At 48.0% G+C, this 23853-nt stretch overlaps 1 protein-coding gene across 1 annotated transcript in view; it reads left to right on the top strand.

Moving 5' to 3' along the window:
- The window catches only part of VWF (von Willebrand factor), a 135764-nt gene that overhangs the window by 87505 nt on the left and 24406 nt on the right, over positions 1–23853 (top strand). The window contains exons 28-39 of the mRNA XM_059184573.1: positions 873–2251; positions 3590–3706; positions 3787–3927; positions 4192–4335; positions 6852–7016; positions 7902–7945; positions 8245–8422; positions 12353–12573; positions 13727–13919; positions 14087–14428; positions 16129–16328; positions 23546–23648. Coding sequence (XP_059040556.1) covers positions 873–2251; positions 3590–3706; positions 3787–3927; positions 4192–4335; positions 6852–7016; positions 7902–7945; positions 8245–8422; positions 12353–12573; positions 13727–13919; positions 14087–14428; positions 16129–16328; positions 23546–23648 — 3227 coding nt within the window. The remainder of the gene's footprint in view (positions 1–872; positions 2252–3589; positions 3707–3786; positions 3928–4191; positions 4336–6851; positions 7017–7901; positions 7946–8244; positions 8423–12352; positions 12574–13726; positions 13920–14086; positions 14429–16128; positions 16329–23545; positions 23649–23853) is intronic.

The following is a 23853-nucleotide window of genomic DNA, read 5'->3' as shown; positions in this document are numbered from 1 at the left end:
AGGGCAACTTGGTTTTCACCATGGTCTGGCATACTTTGCCATTTCTAGGACACTGGTGAGGAGTGACCAGAAGGGACTGGAAGCTTGGCCTGGTAGTGCCAGAATTTATGTGAGGGCAAAGGCTCTGCCACAGGCTTGGGGTATGTGCTTGGGGCTGGGCGCAGGGTCTAGGTGCTCCCTAGCACATGACAGGTGCTCACCATGTGGTTGTTGGAGGAATGAAAGAATGAGCCACTGTTTTCCCCCTAATATCTAGACCTTCATGAATACAATTTCCATCTTTATTCTGGGATAAAGTTGGGATTTTGAATCTTTGTTCATCTTCTGAAAATGTTTTCACTCCACTTTTTCCTGTTTTTCTTAAGGCACAATGTATTAAACATGGTACGAAATTAATTCAGCTTAAATTCTGGTACAATAAATACCGTAAAGCATTTATCTTCAATGGGACATTCACATGCCCTGGCCAGCATCAACATTTTAGAGCAGTATTTGTTTTTGGAGACCCTTGCAAGAGAGTTCGGATTACAATTAAATATTTATCCTGCTAGAGGTTAGGTTGAGAAGACATTGACTTTGGATGGCTGTGAGGATGGCCTAGAAGCAAGAAGGGTTCTTTCTTGGGTATGACAAGGGATTAGAGCTTTGGCTTCTAGAATAAAGGGAGGTCTTTGCTGTATGTGCACAGGTGCTCTTTGGGGACCTTTGTTAAAAAATGTTGGGTCCCTTGGGTGGGGAGTGGTCCATGGGAGCCCAGTTCAGTTAGGCCAGGCAGGTTGTTCTACAGGAAGGCTTGGAAGGGTTCTAGATAAGGTCAAGAAGTGCCCAGAGGTTCTCCCTCAGCCATATCTGGTCTTCTCTCTCCACCGCAGTCATTGCAAGGGCGTCAACCTCACCTGTGAGGCCTGCAGGGAGCCTGGAGGCCTCATGGTGCCCCCCACGGAAGGCCCCGTTGGCTCTCCCACCCCGTATGTGGAGGACACCCCCGAGCCGCCCCTCCACGACTTCTACTGCAGCCGGCTTCTGGACCTGGTTTTCCTGCTAGACGGCTCCTCCAAGCTGTCTGAGGGCGAGTTCCAAGTGCTGAAGGTCTTTGTGGTGGGCATGATGGAGCGTCTGCACATCTCCCAGAAGCGCATCCGCGTGGCCGTGGTGGAGTACCACGACGGCTCCCACGCCTACCTCGAGCTCCAGGACCGGAAGCGGCCCTCGGAGCTGCGGCGCATTGCCAGCCAAGTGAGGTATGTGGGCAGCGAGGTGGCCTCCACCAGCGAGGTCCTCAAGTACACGCTGTTCCAGATCTTCGGCAAGATCGACCGCCCCGAAGCATCCCGCATTGCCCTGCTCCTCATGGCCAGCCAGGAGCCCCCGAAGCTGGCCCGCAATCTGGTCCGCTATGTGCAGGGCCTGAAGAAGAAGAAAGTCATCGTGATCCCCGTGGGCATCGGGCCCCATGTCAACCTCAAGCAGATCCGCAACATCGAGAAGCAGGCCCCCGAGAACAAGGCCTTCGTGCTCAGCGGTGTGGACGAGCTGGAGCAGCGGAGGGACGAGATTATCAGCTACCTGTGTGACCTGGCCCCCGAAGCACCCCGCCCTACCCAGCAGCCCCCTGTGTTGCCAGTCACTGTGGGTCCGGAGCTCTTGGGGGCGCCATCGTCGGGACCCAGAAGGAACTCCATGGTTCTGGATGTGGTGTTCATCCTGGAAGGCTCAGACAAAATTGGAGAGGCCAACTTCAACAAGAGCAGGGACTTCATGGAGGAGGTGATCCGGCGGATGGACGTGAGCCAGGACGGCGTCCATGTCACGGTGCTGCAGTACTCCTACGCCGTGGCCGTGGAGTACACCTTCAGCAAGGCCCAGTCCAAGGGTGAGGTCCTGCAGCACGTGCGGGAGATCCGATTCCGGGGCGGCAACAGGACCAACACCGGGCTGGCCCTGCAGTACCTGTCTGAGCACAGCTTCTCCGTCAACCAGGGGGACCGGGAGCAGGTCCCTAACCTGGTCTACATGGTCACGGGAAACCCCGCCTCTGATGAGATCAAGCGGATGCCTGGAGACATCCAGGTGGTGCCCATCGGAGTGGGCCCTCACGCCAACCCGCAGGAGCTGGAGAGGATTAGCTGGCCCAGTGCCCCCATCCTCATTCAGGACTTTGAAAGGCTCCCCCGAGAGGCCCCTGATTTGGTGCTGCAGAGGTGCTGCTCCGGAGAGGGGCCGCAGCCCCCCATCCCTGTCCCCAGCCCAGGTAGGTGGGCACCTTGCCCTATGTGAGGGCTGCCGAGGGGGGGCGGAGCTGCAGTTCTTGGGTTCTGACCCTGCTTCCCTGCTCTGTGCCTTCAGTCAAACTTGGCCTGTAGAGTGCCTTGTTTCCTCACCTGCCAGCCAGGGGGATGCATCAGTGATCCTTTTGTGGGGGTGGAGGGACATATTTTCTTACTGAGTGTGATTGTAAATTCAAAGGTTACACGAGGCTGTTGTTACAATGTAAACAATGTCAAGGATACAGAATGAAAGATAAAAGTCTTGCTTTATCATGCAGCCTCATCCATACCCAGCCCACTCCTTGCTTTGGAGGTAACCAGTTACATGGGGTGACTCTCAGCTTTGACCACGTGGGGCGGATAAAAGCACTCCTAGTAGCTGGTTATCTTTGGGGCAAGACCAGGAAGTTAGGTGACAGGTTTGAGTTTCAAATTCTGGAACCCTTAGTTTGAAATTCAACTCTTGCCACTTACCAGCTGGTTAATTTGGAACAACTTACTGTTGGTAATAATTTTGGGGTCGCTTTGAGTGAGCATCTATGTGTAATACTCTGCTCATGTGTAAAATGGAGATAACAACAGTGCTTGTAAAATGCTTAGAACAGTACCCAGCACATAGACAAGGGCTCAAAAGCTGATTACCACCAGAGCTATGTGACTGCCTTCGTATCTAAAGCTAATGTCTAATTGGGTCCCAGTTCTTGAGCATAGGAGTGTTCAAGACATTCTTTGGGGTGTTTGAGACTATCCCAGAATAATTAACTTCTTTTTTTCCCCCCAAAGAGCTTTATTGTTTTTTTCTAATTGAAGTGTAATTAACACACAGTATTATATTAGTTTCAAGTGTACCACATAGTGACTCAATAATTCTAGACATTTCTCAGTGCTCATCACGATGAGTGTGCTTTTAATCCCCCGAGAGCACAGAAGTTCGTCCCCCAGCCCTCGGCGGCCACTCCGTCTCCTTTAGCCATCCATCTCCCTGCTGTGCCGCTCTGGTATTTTGCTCAGTTCTAGAAGAGTTGCAGTCTCCAGTTACCGAGGGAGCCGATGTCTCTCGCTTTCATCTCTAGGTATATAAACTGCCTTTGAGTGGACTTGGAGTCTTTCCAATGTGTCCAGACCTGGGGCACGCGTGGGCCTCTCTCGCTCCTCCCCGGCCTGTGTTCTCACTGTGCGGGACCAACAGAGACACCCTCTCCTTCATGGTTCCGCACAGTGGGCAGCATCCTGCTCACCCTTGGATGTACTGGGTGCTGCGGGGGGCCTGGTGCCAGCCCCCCTGCTGGCCCCTGTGTATTCCCCCTCTGCTCTCTTGGCAGACTGCAGCCAGCCCCTGGACGTGGCCCTCCTCCTGGACGGCTCCTCCAGCTTTCCCACTTCTTACTTTGAGGAGATGAAGAGTTTCGCCAAGGCTTTCATTTCCAGAGCTAATATAGGTGAGTGATGTCCCGGGTGGTGCATCCTGGGGGTTCCCACCCGATCCAGAGTGTGATTCCCACATTGTCCTTCCCGCCAGGGCCCCAGCTCACGCAGGTCTCAGTGCTGCAGTACGGGAGCACCACCACTGCTGCCGTGCCGTGGAACGTGGCCTACGAGAAAGCCCATCTCCTGAGCCACGTGGACGTCATGCAACGGGAAGGAGGCCTCAGCCACATCGGTAATCTGCCACAGTGGCCAGGAACTCCATCCGGTCTTAACTCCTGGCATCTGGGACCGAGTGACCTTGGCCGGTCCCTTGGCTCATTGGGCTAGTTTCCTTTCCGGGAAAGCACGCAGGCCTTGCTGCTCTTCCGCATCTCCGCGTGTGTTTCCCTTCCTCTGAATTGTTTCGTTCTGACCACCTAAGGATCTGCCATGAGATGGGCTGCCTGACATTCCTGCAGTCGGGACTAACTTGGCGTGGTCTGTTTTCCACCGGCAGGGGGTGCTTTGGACTATGCTGTGCGGTACATCACCTCTGAAGTGCATGGTGCCCGGCCCGGAGCCTCGAAGGCGGTGGTCATCGTTGTCACCGACGTCTCCGCAGATTCGGTGGAGGCTGCAGCCGATGCCGCCACATCCAACCGTAAGTGTCTGGTGTTCAATGCCGAGACTCTCCTGGACCCCTAGAGCACCAAGAGTGGGCCCGGGGGTGGGGGTGCTTCCGGGTGCTTCTGGATGGTTATGAGTGCTACAGAGCCCCCCGTGGCCTGGTTTCAAACAGCAGGAAGTGGCCCAATCCCCGTGTTCCTTGGAAACCTGACAGTAATAAATATGCATCTGTCCTTCATTGATCTTTATGCTTTCTACTGTGACCTATAATTTCTCCACATTTTCCCTGTGCATCCCGGGCTGGGTCAGACTGCCACACCTTTCCTTTCTGAGGTGGTGTCCTTGCTCTGTCCCCACTCTCACCATGTCTGAGGCCAGAGTAACTCATTATGGGGCCGTGGGAACCATCAACCTTAACAGGCATGGGCGGGGTGCTGGTTGGACAAGAGAAAGGAAGCAGCTTCAGGAAAGGGACAGGTGTGGGCATGACCCAGCCTTGGTGCAGCCATGCGAACCTGTGCTGTGAGTGGCTATGGAACATGAGCCAGGGCAGGTGACATCATGCCCAGGGAGGCCCAGGTGAGTGGAATCATGTTAAGTCCTCGCATGGCCACCTGGAGACCTGTTCATCCTTCAAAACCCTGCTCTGGAGTTGTCTTTGCTCTGATGTCTTCCTAAGAGAGTTCTTTACTCTCTTTTCTGTGTCTCATCTGAACAACTAGCAGGAGCAAGTCACACTGTGTTTGTTGGTTGCATAGCTGTTTCTCACCAAACCTGGGGGTCTTGGAAGGCCAGAGCAACAGCTTGCTTATTTTCCTGTATCTGTGTATGGTGCACAAAAAAGGAGGCCATCTAATGTTTGTTGAATGAATGAAGGGGAGTTTATAAAATTGATTATTTTAGGGAAAAGAACTCTAAAAGGAAAAGGATATACATTTGGGTGATACAATGAGCTGATAAGAATGGAAAAGTTGCTGGTAGAAAATCAGCTCAAACCTTAAGCCAACTGCAAATACCTAGAACTTTCTGGAGAACTGAATTGGGGAATTTCAGGATAGAGACACCACTTCTCTAGTATCATGAATCCCAAGAAAGACTTTCGTCTGGAAGGGAAACAGTTGGAGTCTGGGAGAAAAAGACATGCTCTAGGGAAAGTCATTTCACTGTTCAGAGCCTCAGTTTTTCTTCAGTCAATGGGCACGTACATACTCTGGGCTCAGGCCTGTGACGTTTTCTCATCTCTTCTTACACGCATGCCCTGGCTGCATGTAAGTGTCATGCGTCTAAAGCCATTCATACACCGCTGACCTCAATATTCCTGTCTCCCATCTGGATCTCTTGCCTCAACTCCATCTTGATGTTCTAAAGAGAAACTCATCATAAACCAAATTCATATCTGAATCTCCTTCCATAGGTTTTCCCATCTTAGACAATGGCAGCTCTGTCCTTCAGCTGCTCAGACGAAAACCTCAGCATCTGGGATTCCTCCTTCTCTCTGAGACCCCTGTCCGATCCATTTACAAACTATAGCTCTGCCTTCAGAATAGATTGAGAATCCCACCCTGCCAGACCACGCCCACCACTGCCCCCTCTGTCTTCCACCTGGACTGTTGTAAGAGCTTTCTGATGGAACCCCAGCTGCTGCCCCCTGTAGTTCATCATCAACATAGCAGCTATAGGGACCCTTTAAAAATGGGTCATCCCAGGGGCTCTTGGGTGGCTCAGTCGGTTAAGGGCCCAACTTTTGATTTCAGCACAGGTCATGATCTCAGGGTTGTGGGATCGAGCCCCATGTCTGGCGCCATGCTCAGTGCAGAGTCTGCTTGAGATTCTCTCTCTCCCTCTCCTACTCCTCTCCTGCCCCTCCCCCCTCTAAAATAAACAAATCTTGAAAAAACTTGGTCAGCCCATGTCACTCCTCAGCTCCATAGTCTTGGCTGGCTTCTCATTTCATTCAGAGAACATGTTATGTCCTTATGTGTCGTATGAAGCTTTGCATGGTCTGTGCCCCACTCCCTCTCTTACTCGCTCTGCTCCCACCACCCCAGAACATGCACTCATACTTGCGCTCACTGTTCCCTCTGCTTGGGATATTCTCGAGGCTCCTTCAGTCCTTACTTCAGGTCTGGTCTCTTCACCAAATGCTTCTCCAGCCACCTTGCGAGAAACAGTAATTCCCACTCCTACCCCTGGGCACTCCCATTCTCATATCCCATTTTGTTTTTCTCCTAAGCACTCATACGTATCTGAAACACGGGGTACTTACTTATTTTTGGGTTTGGCGTCTGTCTCTGCCCAGTGTGAGGTCCATAAAGACAGGGACTTCATCTGCTCAGCTCACTGCATCCCCATTGTTTAGAATCGTGCCTGACAGAGTGGCGTCATTAATGTTGGTTGACTGACTGAATGTCTTGTTCCCAAGGTCAGTTTATGTGACCCATCTGGAAAACACAAGGCTCTGTACAGATGTTGGGTACAGCTGTCCATTTGGGTCCCAGCTGACCAAAGCAGATTGACACAGACCCTTTCTCGTTCCTCTGCTAACCCCAGGAGTGACTGTGTTTCCCATTGGAATTGGGGATCGGTATGATGAGGTCCAGCTTAGGAGGCTGGCAGGCCCAAACGCTGGCTCCAATGTGCTGAGGCTCCAGCGAATCGAAGACCTTTCCACCATGGCCACCCTGGGAAATTCCTTCTTCCACAAGCTGTGCTCTGGTGAGTCTCCTCATGCCTTTCTTACCCCCTCGTAACACAAAAACAAAACCCATTCTAAAGACCTGAGGTTGGCCAGGTAGGCTCTGGCCTTGATCAAGACTGCTACATAGACCAGGACCTTTAAGTCCCTGCTCATGGAAAGTTCATACGACAAATGCCCAAGGGCTACCAGAAAGTTTTCTGGGCATAGCCCTCCTCCCGTCCTAACTGTCCATCAAGACTTCAGCAGAGACAGCCCATGCTTACTGGCGCAGTGATCTTAGACAAAGAAGTATAAGACAAAAGCAGGGAAACCCAGCACCCCACAGACCAGGGTCTTCTTCCCCACTCTCTATATTCACCCTCAGCACGCGTATACAGGGCCTTAGGGAAAGCGCAAAGTAAAATCTAATATCAAAGTACCATAGTTTATACTGACTTAGATTTTTTTTTCATATGTGATTTTTTTTCTTTTGCCTGTTTTTATTTATTTTCCTAAAGTAGCTAGATGTGAGTTAATACCTACTACAGAGTTATTGCCCTTTTCTGCTGGAAGATACCTCTCCTGGCAGGACTCTTAAAGATCTCTTTCAGATTTGGGAGGATCTTACCTCATTTCCTCCCTTTTTCCCTCACTAGGCCCTGATCTACATATGAAATGGGAAAAGGAGATACTGACCATGAGAGGCTTCATGCACTGTAGGGATTTCTGTGTTCTTGATATTGTTAGCACCATAATTATTAAGAACCACAAAGTATGTAGGGGAAAAACCGCAGGGCCAGCCGGTGGACCAGCATCCCATGGTTAAACCCACTAAATCCTTTGCAGAGTGAAGCCCACTTCATGGACGAGCCCAGGATGAGCATAATGGGTGGAAATTCAGATCTTATTTGTGTCTGTTTCAGGGTTCGTTAGAGTTTGCGTGGATGAGGATGGGAATGAGAAGAGGGTGAGTTCTTTTCAGCTGACTAAAGAAAGATCGGGAATGAGTATTTGGGGTGCTTTTGCCCCCTTGTTCCTCTATCTTGGTTCCATTCTTCCTCTTACCATTATGTCCTGCTTGTTTGGTGTGTGTGTGTGGAGGGGTGGTTTCCACCTTTAAATCTTGTGTTCTGCATCCTTGCTGTTTGGGCCCATGTCCACATCCTAGTCTCTGTGTCCTCAGAGAGGGTCAGTTGCCCAGTTGATGGGCTTAGGGCTGGACTGGCTCAGCCAATGCCTTCCTGAATCTGCTTCTCTCTTCTGCAGCCTGGGGATGTCTGGACCTTGCCAGACCAGTGCCACACAGTGACTTGCCTGCCAGATGGCCAGACCTTGCTGAAGAGTCATCGGGTCAACTGTGACCGGGGGCTGAGACCCTTATGCCCCAATGGCCAGCCCCCTCTCAGGGTGGAGGAGACCTGTGGCTGCCGCTGGACCTGCCCCTGTAAGTCCATTGCTTCAACCAGCCTGGACGGTGTTATAAGGGCTGTGCTTTTAGCATGGCTGTGCAGAAATGGAGACCAGAAGCCCTTTCCCTCCTAACTACATGCAGCGTGTGCCCTTCACCTGTGTTCCCTCCCCCTTGTGTCCTTGGATGTATTTTTCATTCAGTCCCAGGGATCACTGTTCTCCTTCTGTATCTTTGAAAAGCATTCCCCCAGATCAGGCATAACCAGAAGGAAGAACTGATTTTCTGAGGTCAGTGCTCAGCCTGGCTATTTGCAAGTCAGCCTTTAGGAGTCTTTGCTGGAGAAGTATAGCAGGGAGAGTAACACCCCCAGAAAACTCTCTGCTCACACCTAGAGCTTTATGGGAGCTGGGTGCTGTGGTACATCATCACAGTGGCCTGGTGTAAGAGGAGGACAGGAGACCTGTGGAGGACATTCATCCACGGGGATGGGTTAGTGCTCTGCCTCGTGGTTGGGAGAAATGGTTGCATTTGGTGGTACCCACTCAGTATAATTACTGTGTTGAACAGACACAACCAGTGGGATAAAAGCAAAACTGTACATTATACCCTACCCTCCCTTGACAGTTTATTTAGGGGTGAAATGATCTCCTGGGACTGGTTGAGAATGCTATCAGACCTCATGTCATTTCTGTTTGTTCGTAAACAGTTCTATAGTTCCTTTATGTTATAAAACAAACTCTCAATTTGGTAATTGGGTGCCCTCTCCCGTGTAAGAACCAGAGCCTTAAACTTGAATTAGAGTTAAAACAGCTCCCTAACCCCAGGACAGGGGCGTGTCCTGCTTGTGGGATGCAAACCCATCTCTGGGAGGGGCCTCTTGAAAGTCCTTTTCATAAGGCTCGGTTATCCCATTTGTCCCTAGTGGGGCACCTGGGGGTGTGAGGCTCACAACGCAATAGGAGCTTTGTGCAAACAAATTTCTTAAATTCAGTCCCTCAGTACCCCTCTGGACTCCTTTTAAACCCTTGACTTTTTATTTATTTATTTATTCTTTATGTTCTCTTTTGTCAGTAGTGGTAAAACTTGATTTAGGCTCTTTTTTTTTTTAGGGATTAAAAAATTTAAATTGAAACCATTTAAAATAGACACATTTAAAACTTTTTACTTTGAATAGTTTCAGATTTACAAAAAAAAAAAAAAAAGTTTGCACGAACGGGACAAAGAATTCCTATATATCCTTACCCAGATTATAGTATATCATACATAGTCACAGGGTAATGATCACGGTCAGGAATTAGCCTCTGTAAAATACATCCATAAAAGCCTTAGTTTTTGTCAGTTGTCCCACTGATGTCCTTTGTTTAGTTGCAGGATTCAACCCAGAATCACATGGCGTTAGGTTGTCATATCTCCTTAAATCTGTAGCAGATCCTTAGTATTTCTTTGATATTTATGACCTTAACCTTTTTTGAGAAGTTCTGGCTAGTAATTTTGTAGAATGTCCCTCAATCTGAGTTAGAGCCAGGTTATACATGTTGTCAAGAATACCCCAGAAGACATATTGTGGTTTTTTTTGGTTTATCAAGAGGAGGCACATGGTATCAGTTTGCTTTGTTACAGGTGATGTTAAGTTTGATCGCTTGGTTTAGGTGGTATTTACCATATTTTCCACTGTAAAGTTACTGTTTTCCTCCTTGCAATTACTAATGATCATATACAGAGACATTTTGGAATTATGGAACTATGCTTTTACCCACTGAGTGTACTAGGCATAGGTGATCCCTACCTGACACAATTTTTTTTGTGGTATTTGCCAAATAGGGATTTTTGATTTCCATCATTCCTTCCACATTTACTAGTTGGAATTCTACTGGAAGAAGAACTTTTCCTTCTCTGTCATGTATTAATTCAGTTAACTATTTGTCAATATGGACTCATTTGTTTTTACTTTATTTTAGGGGGTGGGATCAATTCCTAGCATTATTTATTTTCTTCATCAGCTGGTCCTAGATTTGGCTACTGGGAGTACTTTCTGTTGGGATGCATGTCCTTTCGATATCCCCAGCTCCCTCTCTCACACAGCAAAGGGCCTGGCTCTCATTAACCACAATATATTTCTATGTTGGCTTAATCCCAGAATACACATAAAGTAGTTGCAGAATTGCTAACCAATGCCCGGGTAGAAAACAAATCTACCTACTAACTCTGATATTCACACACAATTCTTTTTGTCTTTTGTCTTTGAGTACATAGTCCGTTTCCCCTCAAAGTTATTTAGGTGAGTTTCTCCCCTCCCTACAGCTCCCTACAGTTATGTTATTCATGATCATGAGTTTAATTTGCTTCCGTTTCTTCTGTTTTGGTTTTCCCTCATCCCCGTCCTTGCTGATTTTATTCATTAGTTTGTTTTCAGTACGTGAATTACTAACATGGGTCCAAATGTGAGAATGTACGGAGAGGTTAACTCAGATGTCACCCCACTGCTCCCTTTCCTATGTCCTTTTTGCTCACTTCCGCCTATGTTCGCACAGCCACCAATCTCTTTCATGCCAGGTTTATCCTTTTTCACAAATGAGCTTTGCCTTTTTTGCTTAAAAACATAGCCCAGAAATCCTCTCTATGAGCTCAAAGACCGCAGTGCAGTGGGGACAGGAGGGGATCACAGAAGTGGAGTAATTTATCCCAGTGACGGGGTGGGAGCTGAATTCAGTCCTGGGTTTCTCTGGCTCGCAAGTACCCACTTGTCTGTAACATTTCATGTGACGGTGGGCAGAGCCGCTCTCGCTGACTTAACGCATGGGAGCTAACACCATTTCTTTGCCTGTCACTTGTTACATCCTGATGGAGCTGGGGCTGATCTCCTTAAGGCTGGTCGTTCTTCACAGCTGGAGTCTTGGGGCCACTTGCAGTGTGGGTGTCGGGGGCCCAATGGCGTTCAGTACTGCTGCTTGGAAGGGACCATCTGCTTCAGGATGCAGGAGATTTTGAGTGGAAGAGCTCCTGGCAGGTGACTCAGCTCTGACAGCTGGTGCATCCAGCTCCTTCCTTTGTTGGTGGCCATGCTGCTTGACTTGTAGGCCACTCGTGCAGGTGGAGGTTGCCTAGACCTTGTGTGAGTGAAGGACATGAGCATCTTCTCGCTGACCCCCTAAGTCTGCCTCTCACTTCTTGGGCTTTTATTTAACCACCACCGTAGCTGTGGCCATGGTTCTCCAGCTTCATTTCTGTCCAAGATTAACTTTCAAATCACGCATGGTGGTGGTGGTGCCTTCCCTGGGAGCATTTTTATGGAATGGTCTTAGGCAGATGCAAGATGACTGGTATTCCCAGGTGGTGTTTTAATAGGAACCTTGAGAATTTGCTGACCATGTGAATGAATGAGTGGCAAATGAGGAAGTGCTGAGACCCAATCATTTGTTTTGGCTTCAGAAATTTTCCTCTTGTGTGATCTCTTAAAGGATCAAGTCAACATGGCCTCTTGTACCGTTAGAAACTTGGCAGCCAAGAGGACACATGTGTCTTTAGGTGAACTTTCTTTACAATGAGCTCATAAGCTCATGATACACTTAGCTCCTCATGATTTCAACAAGTCCTAACAACCCTGAAACTTAACTTTGTTTCCTGGGCCAAGGCATCCCTGTAGAGGACATCATTCACTTCGCACGCTGAAGTCTTTTGGAAGTATGGTTCTATAATTTTCCATTTTTTTAAAAATGTGATACTTGTCCTTATAAATGTTTTCTAGAAAAATATTTACAGACCAAGGATTACTTACCTAAGATACTCTCTTAGAATTGTTTTCGTATTCCATAAAAAGGAGGAAATTAGACTGCAGGACCTCAAGGGGCCCATTCAGCTCTCAGCTCTGTTAACTGTGTGCAGCTTGGTAACACCTGCCTCTGCCTCTTCGCACGTATGGGAGTTTGGGGGAATGTCACACCCATCCTTTGCTCTCCTGTCCAGGTGTGTGCATGGGCAGCTCTACCCAGCACATTGTGACCTTTGATGGGCAGAATTTCAAGCTGACTGGCAGCTGTTCGTACGTCTTGTTTCAAAACAAGGAGCAGGACCTGGAGGTGATTCTGCATAATGGGGCCTGCAGCCTTGGGGTGAGGCAGACCTGCATGAAATCCATCGAGGTGAAGCACAATGGCCTCTCCGTTGAGCTCCACAGTGATATGCAGGTGAGAGGTGCTTTCTCTGGGTCCCATGCAAGGCAGTGGCAGAACCTTGAAGAAGCCTCTGCTGGTGGTTGCTTTTAGCTGGTGTGTCTTTTAGGGACTCCACCTTCTGCCTCCCCAGTAGAGCACCCTCTTCTTAGGAGGGGCTCATTCCCATCTCCCTGGTGGCACAATTTCACATTGTTCTGGCCCAGATGTGGAAGAAAGGATCAATTTTAGGTAGCTTTAAATTACAAGAACAGAGCTGGTTTCCGGTTGCTGGTAGAAGATTGGGGTTGGCTGTTTACCCAGCAGGCACTATGAACCCCATGCCTAGGGCCTGTGAGCTTCCCGAAGGAGAATATTTTGAGCCTCAGTTAGGGCCTTTGAAAATATTTAGGGCCTAAACAAAATGTATGGCTCCAGAATTCAAAAAGAAAACTGAAAAACTGGTAAAAATAAATGTTTGACTAAATATTCACAAAAGGTTACATGATGCAAACTTATTTATTTGTTCGTTTAGAAATCGTAAGTATTTCATCAGATGAAAACAACTGGTAGGTTAGCTCCTCTCATTCTGTAAGAATTCCTGAATACACACACTAATTATTGAAAAATCATAGCCAGGCCTTTACTAAATGAGCCACTCACAGCCCCAGATTTTAAAATTAAAAAAAACAACAACAAAAAAAGGCTTCCAAAATTTTTAACATGAAAAATTATGTTCCTTGTGGTACATGACTGCCTTTTAAAAAATATGTTTGATGTATAGTGGGGCCTCCAAAGAGCTAGTGACCCAAAACACATACATACATACATACATACATACATACATACATACATATATGGACTTACCATAGTTCCGTGAGATGCTCCTGGAGACACTGTCGCTGAGTTAGCAAAAGGCAGCTTTCTCAAGGCTGGCTTTATCCCCTGGGCTTTCGGGTTCCAGGAGCATGGCCATTTGTATAGGATTCTGATAATCTGTTCTGCTAAGCTGTGCAAAACCCTTTTATCTTAGAAGAGTTACTGGCAAATATCAGAGTTTGTGGATGACATTGGAGTTGAGTGTGGCAGAAGCATAGGGAGTGTCAGGAGCCTCAGGAAGAAGCTAAGAGCGAAATTCTAGGATCCCTTACTGCTACGACTACTGATAAGTCACTTCCTTCTTTGGCAGCTGACAGTGAATGGGAGACTGGTCCCCGTCCCATACGTGGGTGGGGATATGGAAGTCAATGTCTACGGCACCATCATGTATGAGATCAGATTCAACCATCTTGGCCACATCTTCACGTTCACTCCACGAAACAATGAATTCCAGCTGCAGCTGAGCCCCAAAACCTTTGCTTCAAAGACGTATGGTCTCTGTGGTGAGAACATTCTCCTTTGTTCTGGTCTCAGGTTTCTTGGCTGCTTGTATTTCTGGGTCCAGTTGATTGTAAGGTTCAGATGCTGGTGAACATGGAGAATGACCAGGTCTCCAGCTTCAATACGTGGGCACCCAGGGCGACCAAACTTGCCTTTCCTATCTGTCTAGGGATCTGTGATGAGAACGGTGCCAATGACTTCGTGCTCAGGGATGGCACAGTCACCACGGATTGGAGAGCTCTCGTCCAGGAATGGACCTTGCAGCAGCCGGGGAAGACATGTCAGCCGATCTCCTGGGAGCCGTGTCCCGTCTCCAGCAGCTCCCACTGCCAGGTCCTTCTCTCAGAATTGTTTGCTGAGTGCCACAAGGTCCTGGCTCCAGCCACCTTTTATGCCATGTGCCAGCAGGACAGTTGTCACCAGGAGCAAGTGTGTGAGGCCATCGCCTTGTATGCCCACCTCTGTCGGACCAAAGGGGTCTGTGTCGACTGGAGGAGGACCAGTTCCTGTGGTGAGTCTCCATAGGTGTCCTGTAAAGTTGTGAAGACAATCTGATTTGGGCTTGCTCAACCCTCTCTGGGCCTTCTCTTTCTGGGGGATAAAGACTGAAATCCCTGCTTTTCCCATTACCTGGTACCCCTTTTAAGATCAAATAAGACAGTAGACATCTCAGTAATTTGAGTGTAGAATGTCTGTGTAAATGGAAATGTTTCTATAGTTCAGACAAATGTGACTTCAATGTATTGGACATAGATAGGTATCAGCAAAGTGCAGAATGACTAGTTGCTTGGAATTCCCCCAGGGTAGCAGAGATTCACAGAGTGAACCACAGCTGAGCAGGATGTTGAAGTGTGAGTGAAATTTTGTCACTTAAATACCAAGAGGCATCTTAATTACAAAGACCACGGGATTGCTAGTGGAGGTACCTTCCCAAGGTCAGCTCCCTAACTTGGAGTTGGCATTTATTTATCATTTAGCATGTGGGGGATACCACAACAAATCAGATGTGCCTCCTGCCTCAAGGGGCACTGGAATGAAAAGAACACTAACTTCGGCACCTCCGGTTACTGGATATAATCCCTGACTTTCTCTGGAGGGCGACCAATATATGCAAGCCTCTTGGACTCTCAGAGTTTATTACATAGAGCAGTCGCAGCTCGAACCAGTGGCTGCAGGACTTGGGCACCTAGTCCCAGCTCAGGGGGTGATCAGCTGTTCTCTCTCTGGACCTTGCTTTCTGCTTCTCAGAATGAGATACCCCATAGGTTCATTCCAGCTCTCCTGTTCTGAGTCTCTTAGCTGGTAGTGCCCCGTTTCAGTCTGCCTGCAGATCAAGGGGCAAATGATCGTTCCTGAGTTAGCCATAGTCCTTCTCTACTTACTCATTTCTTTGTCTACCCCTGGCTACTCATGGTGCGTTTACAGGAAAATGCTTGGTGCTCTAAATCCTTAGACACTCCTGCCCCCTGCCTTGGAGCGGTGAGAAGTGGTTGAGCGGGGCTGGAGTGGGACAAATGAATCAATCATCTTGTACGTTTCCTCCAGGCAACTCTTCATAGCTGTGCATTCCTTATTTAATTTAGGAGTCGTTTTAAAGGACTCACCATACCTGTATTTAAAAGAAAGACCCATAAAACTTTCTAAGGATACATCATCCATTAGGATTAAATTTGGCTCAAATAACAGAGAAGTAAAAATTCTCTCTCACAGGTGTGATCAGAGGGTGCCTCCAGCTGTTTCTGGGTTTCAAACTGGATTTGAGCTTTTTCTCTGTCCTCACTTGGGTGTGCTTTTTTTCTCCTGGTTTAAGATGGAGCTCTAGCTGTCAAACCCAGGTTCCAAATGGCAGCATGGGGGAAGAAAGGAAAAGGGACAAAGGACAAGCACAGCTGCCTTTTTATTTAAAAGAAAGAAAGAAAGAAACAACCAACCAACCAAACAAACAAACAAACATATCCCTGGAAACTGCTATTGGAGTTTACATCTGCGCTTACAGTTCATTGGGCAGAAATGCAGTCATGTGATTACACTTAGCTGCAAGGGAAACTGGGAAATGTAGTCCATATTCTGTAGTCAGGTGCCTCACTTCCAGGTATACTTTTATGGAAAACGGAGGAAATAAAAATGGGTAGTCAACCTCTTTGAAGCGGCTGTGTCTCTGTTTCTCTGTGGTTGGTGTGGGCTGAGTGTGACCTTGTTCTCTGTCTGTAGACATGTCATGCCCACCATCCCTGGTGTACAACCACTGTGAGCGTGGCTGCCCCCGGCTCTGCGAGGGCAACACAAGCTCCTGTGGGGACCATCCCTCGGAAGGCTGCTTCTGCCCCCAGAACCAAGTCATGCTGGAAGGTAGTTGTGTCCCCGAGGAAGCCTGTACCCAGTGCATCAGTGAGGATGGAGTCCGGCACCAGGTAAGAGCCTTGGCCTTTCACCTCCTCATTTGCTCCCATGGGCTGCTTCTCTCTTGGGGAGGTAGGGTGAAGTGTTCACCAGTCAGTGGCCCCTCCGACTGTGGCAGCAAGGGTCAACTCTGAAGGGGATCACTGAAGAATAGGGAAACAGTATTTCATAATGGCTTTGGAACCAGACATGTCTTGGTTTGAATCCCAGATGTGTCCTGTATTAGCCGTGTAAGCAAACACCAAAGTATTAATAACATGTTACTATTACTACTATTATTATCATCATTATATTCATGTCAGTAGAAGGCTATAGGAACCCAGAGGGCATGGGAAAAGAATATTTATATTAATAGTGATGTCTACTGTGATTACGATCTATTATGTACCTTGCACTGTACTAAGCCCTCTATATTCATTATCTCAATATTTTTTGAAGTTTTGTTTTGTAAGATATTAACAATCACCTATGGTCAAGAGAGTTTAAAGAACACTAGCTAAACAGGTTTCTTTACTGCAGCATTCTTTAAAGCTTTTAATGTGCTAAGTACAGTACAAGTATTTAAGAGGGTTTTTGCCTCTCAGCCTTATCTGACCATGGCACTTGTATGTGTGTGGGAGTGAGTAAACATGGGTGTGTATGTGTGTGTGTGTGTAGCATTCCCTTGGACAAGAGTACCACAGAACACATTGGGATGTCTTTCATCATCTTGTAAATACTTACAAAATCTTTGAGAGAGAACCAAGGCTTAGAGAACTTCTTTGCCCACGGACATAGTTTATAAGTGATGGAGTTGGGAACTGGACTCAGTATTCAAAGCTCTGTCGGACTCCCAAGTATGCTCTTTTGATCTATGAAAATGCCGTTTACTTGGTCTTCTTTGGCTGATTTTTTGGGCGTCATGGGGTCATCAGTTCTTGTAGTCCTCTAAGGTTATTAAGTACATTTTGAAAGAATACTTACCAGACTCTCCCCCATCTTGGCGGACGACGGCAGTCATAGTGTCAAAGTTGACAACGTGGACATTGGTAGTAGATGGACAGTCTGTGTCTGCGTACACGTGGCTGTGTGCAGGAGTCCTGTCCTTCCTCTCAGACAGGGATACTGCAGAGCATGATAGAGGGAGAGCAGACTTGGCTTCTAGCAAAAGAGACTCTATTCTATGATCAGATGCTGCACCCCAGACCTAGCGTCTCCATCATCACCAGGGAGGACTTTTATCACTAAGTGAACCAGGTGAGGTGAGTTACCATTATTTAACACAACTAGGAAAACTCCTGTTAATTAGCTGACCAATCTAGAGAATGATGAAAACAGTAATTCCTGTAACAACACTGTTTGTCCCAGACATTATCGGCCACGAAATGCACCATTTCCTTTGACTCTCTCCAAAACTCCATAGGGTCATTATTACAGACGCCACTGATTGGGCGAGGAGACTGAGGCTCAGATAAGGCTGGGGTTCCTACCCACGACCCCAGGGCATCCCATAGTGTCCTTGCCCTGCCTTCGATCCCATTGGAACCGCGAGCTAAACTTTGAGCTGTGTGTTCATGGACGCACAGGCGTTCATCCAGTTTTGTTTTGGGACTTTATCCTTGTGGGCCCCATTTGCTCTCACTGTGCAGCAGATGAATTAGGAGGGAAGACCAGTCCCACTCTACCTCTGTATTTCAACTTGCCAAATGAAGTAACTGCGTGTCCCATAATACTCTCCTAAACGAGTAATTAAAACCTTACATTGCTCTCCCTGACCCGCACACTCCTAGAGTCCCTCCCACTGGCCTCGAAAGGTAGGTACTCTTCACATGGGGTACCAGGACCCAGTGGTCCTTTCAGCCTGGATTTGCTGGTGGTGGCAAGGCACTCTCAGAGGGAGGCAGAAATGGTTTCTGCCCTCTTCTTAGGCATTCTGCAATGAGAAGGAAGCTGAAGTTTGTAAAGCGTTTCTAGCTCCCTGAGTGTCATTTGGCTGCAGGGTGCTGAGAGCTGGAAGCTTGTGAATTTTATCTTCCTGTCTCCACCCACCCCCTCTCACCTTCCATCCAACACACTGGAATATGTGTTCGAGTTGGGTAGAGAATGCTTCCAAGTAGCGCAATATTTTGGACATAGAAGCAGTCTTAGAAAGGTATTTCAGAACCAAGTGACAGTAAAATTAATCAAAAACTATGAAGGGAACAGAGCCAGTTTCAGTTGATTGCAGAAAATGTAGTTTAAATGGATGAAAACAAATATCTGATCAGCCACCTGCGATTTCAGCTTTTCCATTCAAAGCAGAGAAAGAATGAAAATCTAACACGGAGAACAGTTCCATTAAATGAAATGTCTTTAAGCGAAAAAGAAAGCCTAGACAGCTTTTCTTCAGGGAAATAATCCAGGGTGTAAGTCTCTGGTGGTAACGTTGGAAGGGCAAAATATTTACCAGTTTCCATAGCTCTTGTTGATTTTACAGAACGCAGTATAAACACGTGAGCCTTTGCGGCTGGCTCAGAGGGGAGCCAGGCCGAGCAGCGAGCAAGTGGCTGTCCCTCTCTGGGTTGGGGGCTGCGCAGGGGGCAGCAAGGACCGCCTCCATCACTCAGGGACAGAGCGCCTCTAGCCTGCGTTTCCTCCTCCGTGGTCTCTGCTGTGCCCTGGTGGCCCAGTACTTACATTTTCCTGCATCTTCCCCCAGATCTTTGGCTGGGGTGGGTGGTGCATGGTCACTGGCTGGGTCTCTTCTCTGACCTGGGGTTTTGAAGACTTCAGTTTTCCCTTACCATATTCTCTGCAGGCCGTTCTTTGTCATCTTTACTGAATTTAAAACTGCAGTCAGTTCTCATTCCTGTTCTGTCCTGGGAGTAGTCCCTCCTGGCCTTGGTACCCAGGAGGTGAGGCAGGACAGGCGGCTGTAGTTGACCTGTCCTGGTGCAGGAGTGCTACCTGCTGGTGTGTTCGCTGCATAACAGGACAGGTGATACCAGGGCGGAGCTGGCCGCAGGTGCTTTTTTATCCGGAAAGGGCTTTCTCAGGGACCATAGAGGCTGTCCCCTGCCTCGGGCACTCCTCATTAAAGCCTCCGGGGGAAATAAAAAATCCCTGGAAGAGGAGGCTTAACACCTGATTTTGGCCATCTGATGTTGTCTCTTGTTCACTCTCAGGATTGTGGGGAAATTGTATTATTTTTTTCTTGAATTTAGATATCTGAAGTTCTCATTTAAAAAGAGGGAAGAAAAACCCAAACAGGGAAAAAAATATGATCTTCTCCTTTCTCATCTCATCACTTTTGTCATTTAAAGGTCTAAATATAGATCTTTGATTGGTCATTTTCTTGGAATTACCGTCCGTGCAAAAGGCAGGAAAGAGGCAGAACAGAGCGAAGCCTGGGGAGATGCGAGATGTCCCCCTCCTCCTTCCACTCCAGGCCTCAGAGGCCAGTGCCTGGGCCCTCCCTGGACATTCCCAGCCCCTAGGAGAGCACTGGGCTCTGGTGCTGGCTCCTGCCTTCTCTGTCCTGCTCATAGTCACCAAGGTTGTCCTTATTCAGCATTCTTCTCTCTGAGGCAGGGTCCTGCTTACAAAGTGTCAGGGTGAGTATTGCCCACCCCCCGAAGTGGACAGGGAAGAACTCTGGAATCTTCTAGATATCCACAAGGACCTTCCACCCTCTGCTCCCACTCAGAATGCCTTCTCCTTCCCTCTGCCTGGCTCCTTCCCACCCAGCACAGTGTGCCTTGTGAGACCTTTGTGGAGCACCCCAGCTTCTGTGAACATCTCTTCTGCCCTGCTGTGGCTCTTGTATTTCTCGTTTTTAAAAACTATAGCTTTATTGAGGTATAGTTTACTTACAGTAAACAGCTCCTATTTAAAGTGTACAATTTGATGAGTTTTGACATACGGACATTCCCATAAAGCCATCATCACAATCAAGACAATGAACATTTCCATTAGTCCCCAAAGTTTCCTTGGGCCTCTTTGGAAGGCATCCGTTGCCCCCATCTCCCATTCCCAGGCAACCACTGCTCTGCTTTCTGTCACTAGAGATACGTTTACATTTTCTGGAACTTTCTATAAATGGAATCATGCAGTGTGTACTCTTTTTTTCCCCCGTCTTCTTTCACTCAGTTTGATACTTCTGAGATCCCTTTGTCTTGCATGTTGCCATAGTTTGTTCTCATGGCTGAGTAATGTGCCAGGCTGTGACTGTATCACAATTCATTTCTTTCATTCAACTTTTCATCGATGGGTCTTATTTCCCCAGCTTGAGCATCAGTCCTTTGAGGGCTGAGATGGGGCTTTTGGCCCCTCCACCCCTCCCATGGCCCCGACAGTGTGACCTGCCCATTGGGGGCAGTGTGATTGCCGACGAAGGCAGCTGGAGTGCAGAAAGCATGAGGTGTCTGGGGCCAGAATGCCAGGTTCAACCCTGGGGGGTACCTCCTGGTCACATTTCTTGTCTGGGTCTCCATGCATCATTTTTAAGTGTAGATAATGACAGTACTTCCCTGGTATGGTTACTGTAAGGAGTATGATGAGAATAAAGGTGAAGTCCTTAGACAGAGAACTTGAACATATTTAATGTTAGTTATTGCTGGGAGGCAATAGAGCATGGTGTCGAAGAGAGGGCTTGTGGGTTCATATCGTAGCTCCGCTGCTCTGATGGTATGACCCTAAGCAGAGGCCTCAACTTTCCCATTTGACAAGTGGGGTAATACAGATGTCCTCACTAGTGGACTGCAGTGTGATTTAAATGAGTCATTTATATAAAACCCATAGAACAGGGGTGCCTGTGTGGCTCAGTCTATTAAGCAGCTGCCTTCAGCTCAGGTCATGATCCTGGAGTCCCAGGATGGGAGTCCCACATTGGTCTCCTTGCTCAGCAGGGAGCCTGCTTCTCCTCTCCCCTGCCCCTCCCCACCAGCTCACACACACACTCTCTCTCTTTTAAGTAAATAAAATCTTAAAAAAAAAAGAAACCGTAGAACAGTGGTACAGAGCATATGCTCTTCAGACATTGGCTGGTATTACATACTGAGTGAGGGGAAGGTATCAAGGTCAAAGGATTTAACCATAGAGGAAGACAGCAGCTTGGGGGAAGAGTGTTTTCCTTGAAGTCCTCTGATCTTCCTTCTCAGCTGACTGATTGCTGAACCTGGAAACATGCAATAAATAAGACCTTCTTCTTCTTCTTCTTTTTTAAGATTTTATTTATTTATTTGACAGACAGAGATCATAAGTAGGCAGAGAGGCAGGCAGAGAGAGAGGAGGAAGCAGGCTTCCCACTGAGCAGAGAGCCCGATGCGGGGCTTGATTCCAGGACCCTGGGATCATGACCTGAGCCGAAGGCAGAGGCTTTAACCCACTGAGCCACCCAGGCACCCCTAACTAAGAGCTTCTTGATCTGGGAATTTTTTAGCCTTTGAGCTACTGCTTAAGAATGTGTTTATTCTCAGGTCATGGTCTTGGGGCCCTGGGATCCAGCCCTGCATCGGGCTCTCTGCTCTGCAGGGAGCCTGCTTCCTCCTCTCTCTCTGCCTGCCTCTCTGCCTATTTGTGATCTCTGTCTGTCAAATAAATAAATAAAAATCTTTAAAAAAAAAAAAAAAAAGAGGGACGCCTGGGTGGCTCAGTTGGTTAAGCAGCTGCCTTCGGCTCAGGTCATGATCCCAGCGTCCTGGGATCGAGTCCCACATCGGGCTCCTTGCTCGGCAGGGAGCCTGCTTCTCCCTCTGCCTCTGCCTGCCATTCTGTCTGCCTGTGCTCACTCTCTCCCCCCCTCTCTCTCTGATAAATAAAAAAAAAAAAAAAAAAAAAAAAAAAAAGAATGTGTTCATTCTTAAACACATTTTGGGGTGGGGGATTTATTTTATCTACCTTTATTTAAATTTAATTAATTAACATATAATGTATTATTAGTTTCAGAGGTAGAGGTCAGTGTTTCATCAGTCTTATATAACACCTGGGGCTTATTATATCCCAAGCCCTCCTTAATGTCCCTCACCCAGTTACCCCATCCCTCCACCCTTCTCCCCTCTAGTTATCCTCAGTTTGTTTTCTATGAATTAGAGTCTCTTATGGCTTGTCTCCCTCTCTGATTTCATCTTGTTTTATTTTTCCTCTCTTCCCCTATGATCCTGTTTTGTTTCTTAAATTCCACATATGAGTAATATCATATAATAGTTGTCTTTCTTTGATTGACTTATTTCACTCAGCATAATACCCTCTAGTCCCATCCATGTTGGTGTATATGGCAAGATTTCATTTTTCTTGATGGCTGAGTAATATACCACTGTATATATACACCACTTCTTTATGCATTCATCTGTTGATGGACATCTAGGTTCTTTCCATAGTCTGGCTATTGTGGACATTGCTGCTATAAACATTTGGGTGCATGTGCCCCTTCAGATCACTACACTTGTATCTTTAGGGTAAATACCCAGTAGTATGTTTGCTGAGTCGTAGGGTAGCTCTATTTTCAACTTTTTGAGGAACCTCCATGCTGTTTTCCAGAGTGGCTGCACCAGCTTACATCCCCACCAACACCACAAGAAGGTTCTCTTTTCTCAGGGACAGGCCATTTAAATGTGAATTTAATTTTAACTCTGAATTTGACTCTCTGGCTGAGCATAGAGGGATGCCTGGTCCTGGCTCGGTGGTCCTCGCCTGCACTGGTCACAGTCTGCACGGCCGAGGTGGGCCTGGTGCCCTCCGTTTGCAGGGGAGGAAACTGGCCTGGGGGGAGTGAAGCCCCCACAGTGGAGTTCAGGCCTCCCTGACTTCACAGCCCTGTGCAGCGGGGCTGCCTGCAACTCTGGGAAAGCTTTGCCAACCATCATCTGCCCTCCAGTGTCCTAGTCCCGACAGTGCGACGAGTCTGAGAGTCTCGCTGTCCACCCCTCACACCTCTTCCTGTCCCATCCATGTCTTATCAATTCCAGGAAGAAATGGAATCTGTTTCTCCAGCTGCATCCTGGCTTAGGAACCGGCCAGCTGTGTGGCATGGGAATGCTCACCTTCTCGCCCTGCTTCCTTTCAGCACCCCTGGTGCTTCTCCAGCTTTTTCCTCTCAGAATCTCACACTGCCTTTCAGTGTGTGCTCAACTGTGTGGTTGTGACAGGCATGGCTCGGGCCCTGACCTATGAGGGGAGACCGGGCCGGAAGTGGGGGGGACCAACTTCCATGACCTCTGAGGCTTTGTGCCCCCGGTGTCCTGGGCCTTCTCTGACACTTGTTTTCCTTCAGTTCCTGGAAACCTGGGTCCCAGCTCACCAGCCATGCCACATCTGCATGTGCCTCAGTGGGCGGAAGGTCAATTGTACGTCGCAGCCCTGCCCCACAGCCAGAGGTGAGCGCCCCCATCCCTGCTGCTCCTGGAGGAAGGACCACCCCCTGGAGCCCTGGGCCACCCTGTCTGCATACCTGGTGGGCCAGATACAAACGTCTGTTTCCTCCACCCCTCCTGCCCACCCTTTCTTCCCTCACTGGACTCGGGGTCCCCTTTTCTGTACCTGGAGTAGATACTCTGAGAGATTAATCCTGTCCTCTCCACC

Source organism: Mustela lutreola, chromosome 8, assembly GCF_030435805.1.
Source record: "Mustela lutreola isolate mMusLut2 chromosome 8, mMusLut2.pri, whole genome shotgun sequence".
Classification (NCBI taxonomy): domain Eukaryota; kingdom Metazoa; phylum Chordata; class Mammalia; order Carnivora; family Mustelidae; genus Mustela; species Mustela lutreola.
This window is presented reverse-complemented; position numbering and strand designations above follow the sequence as displayed.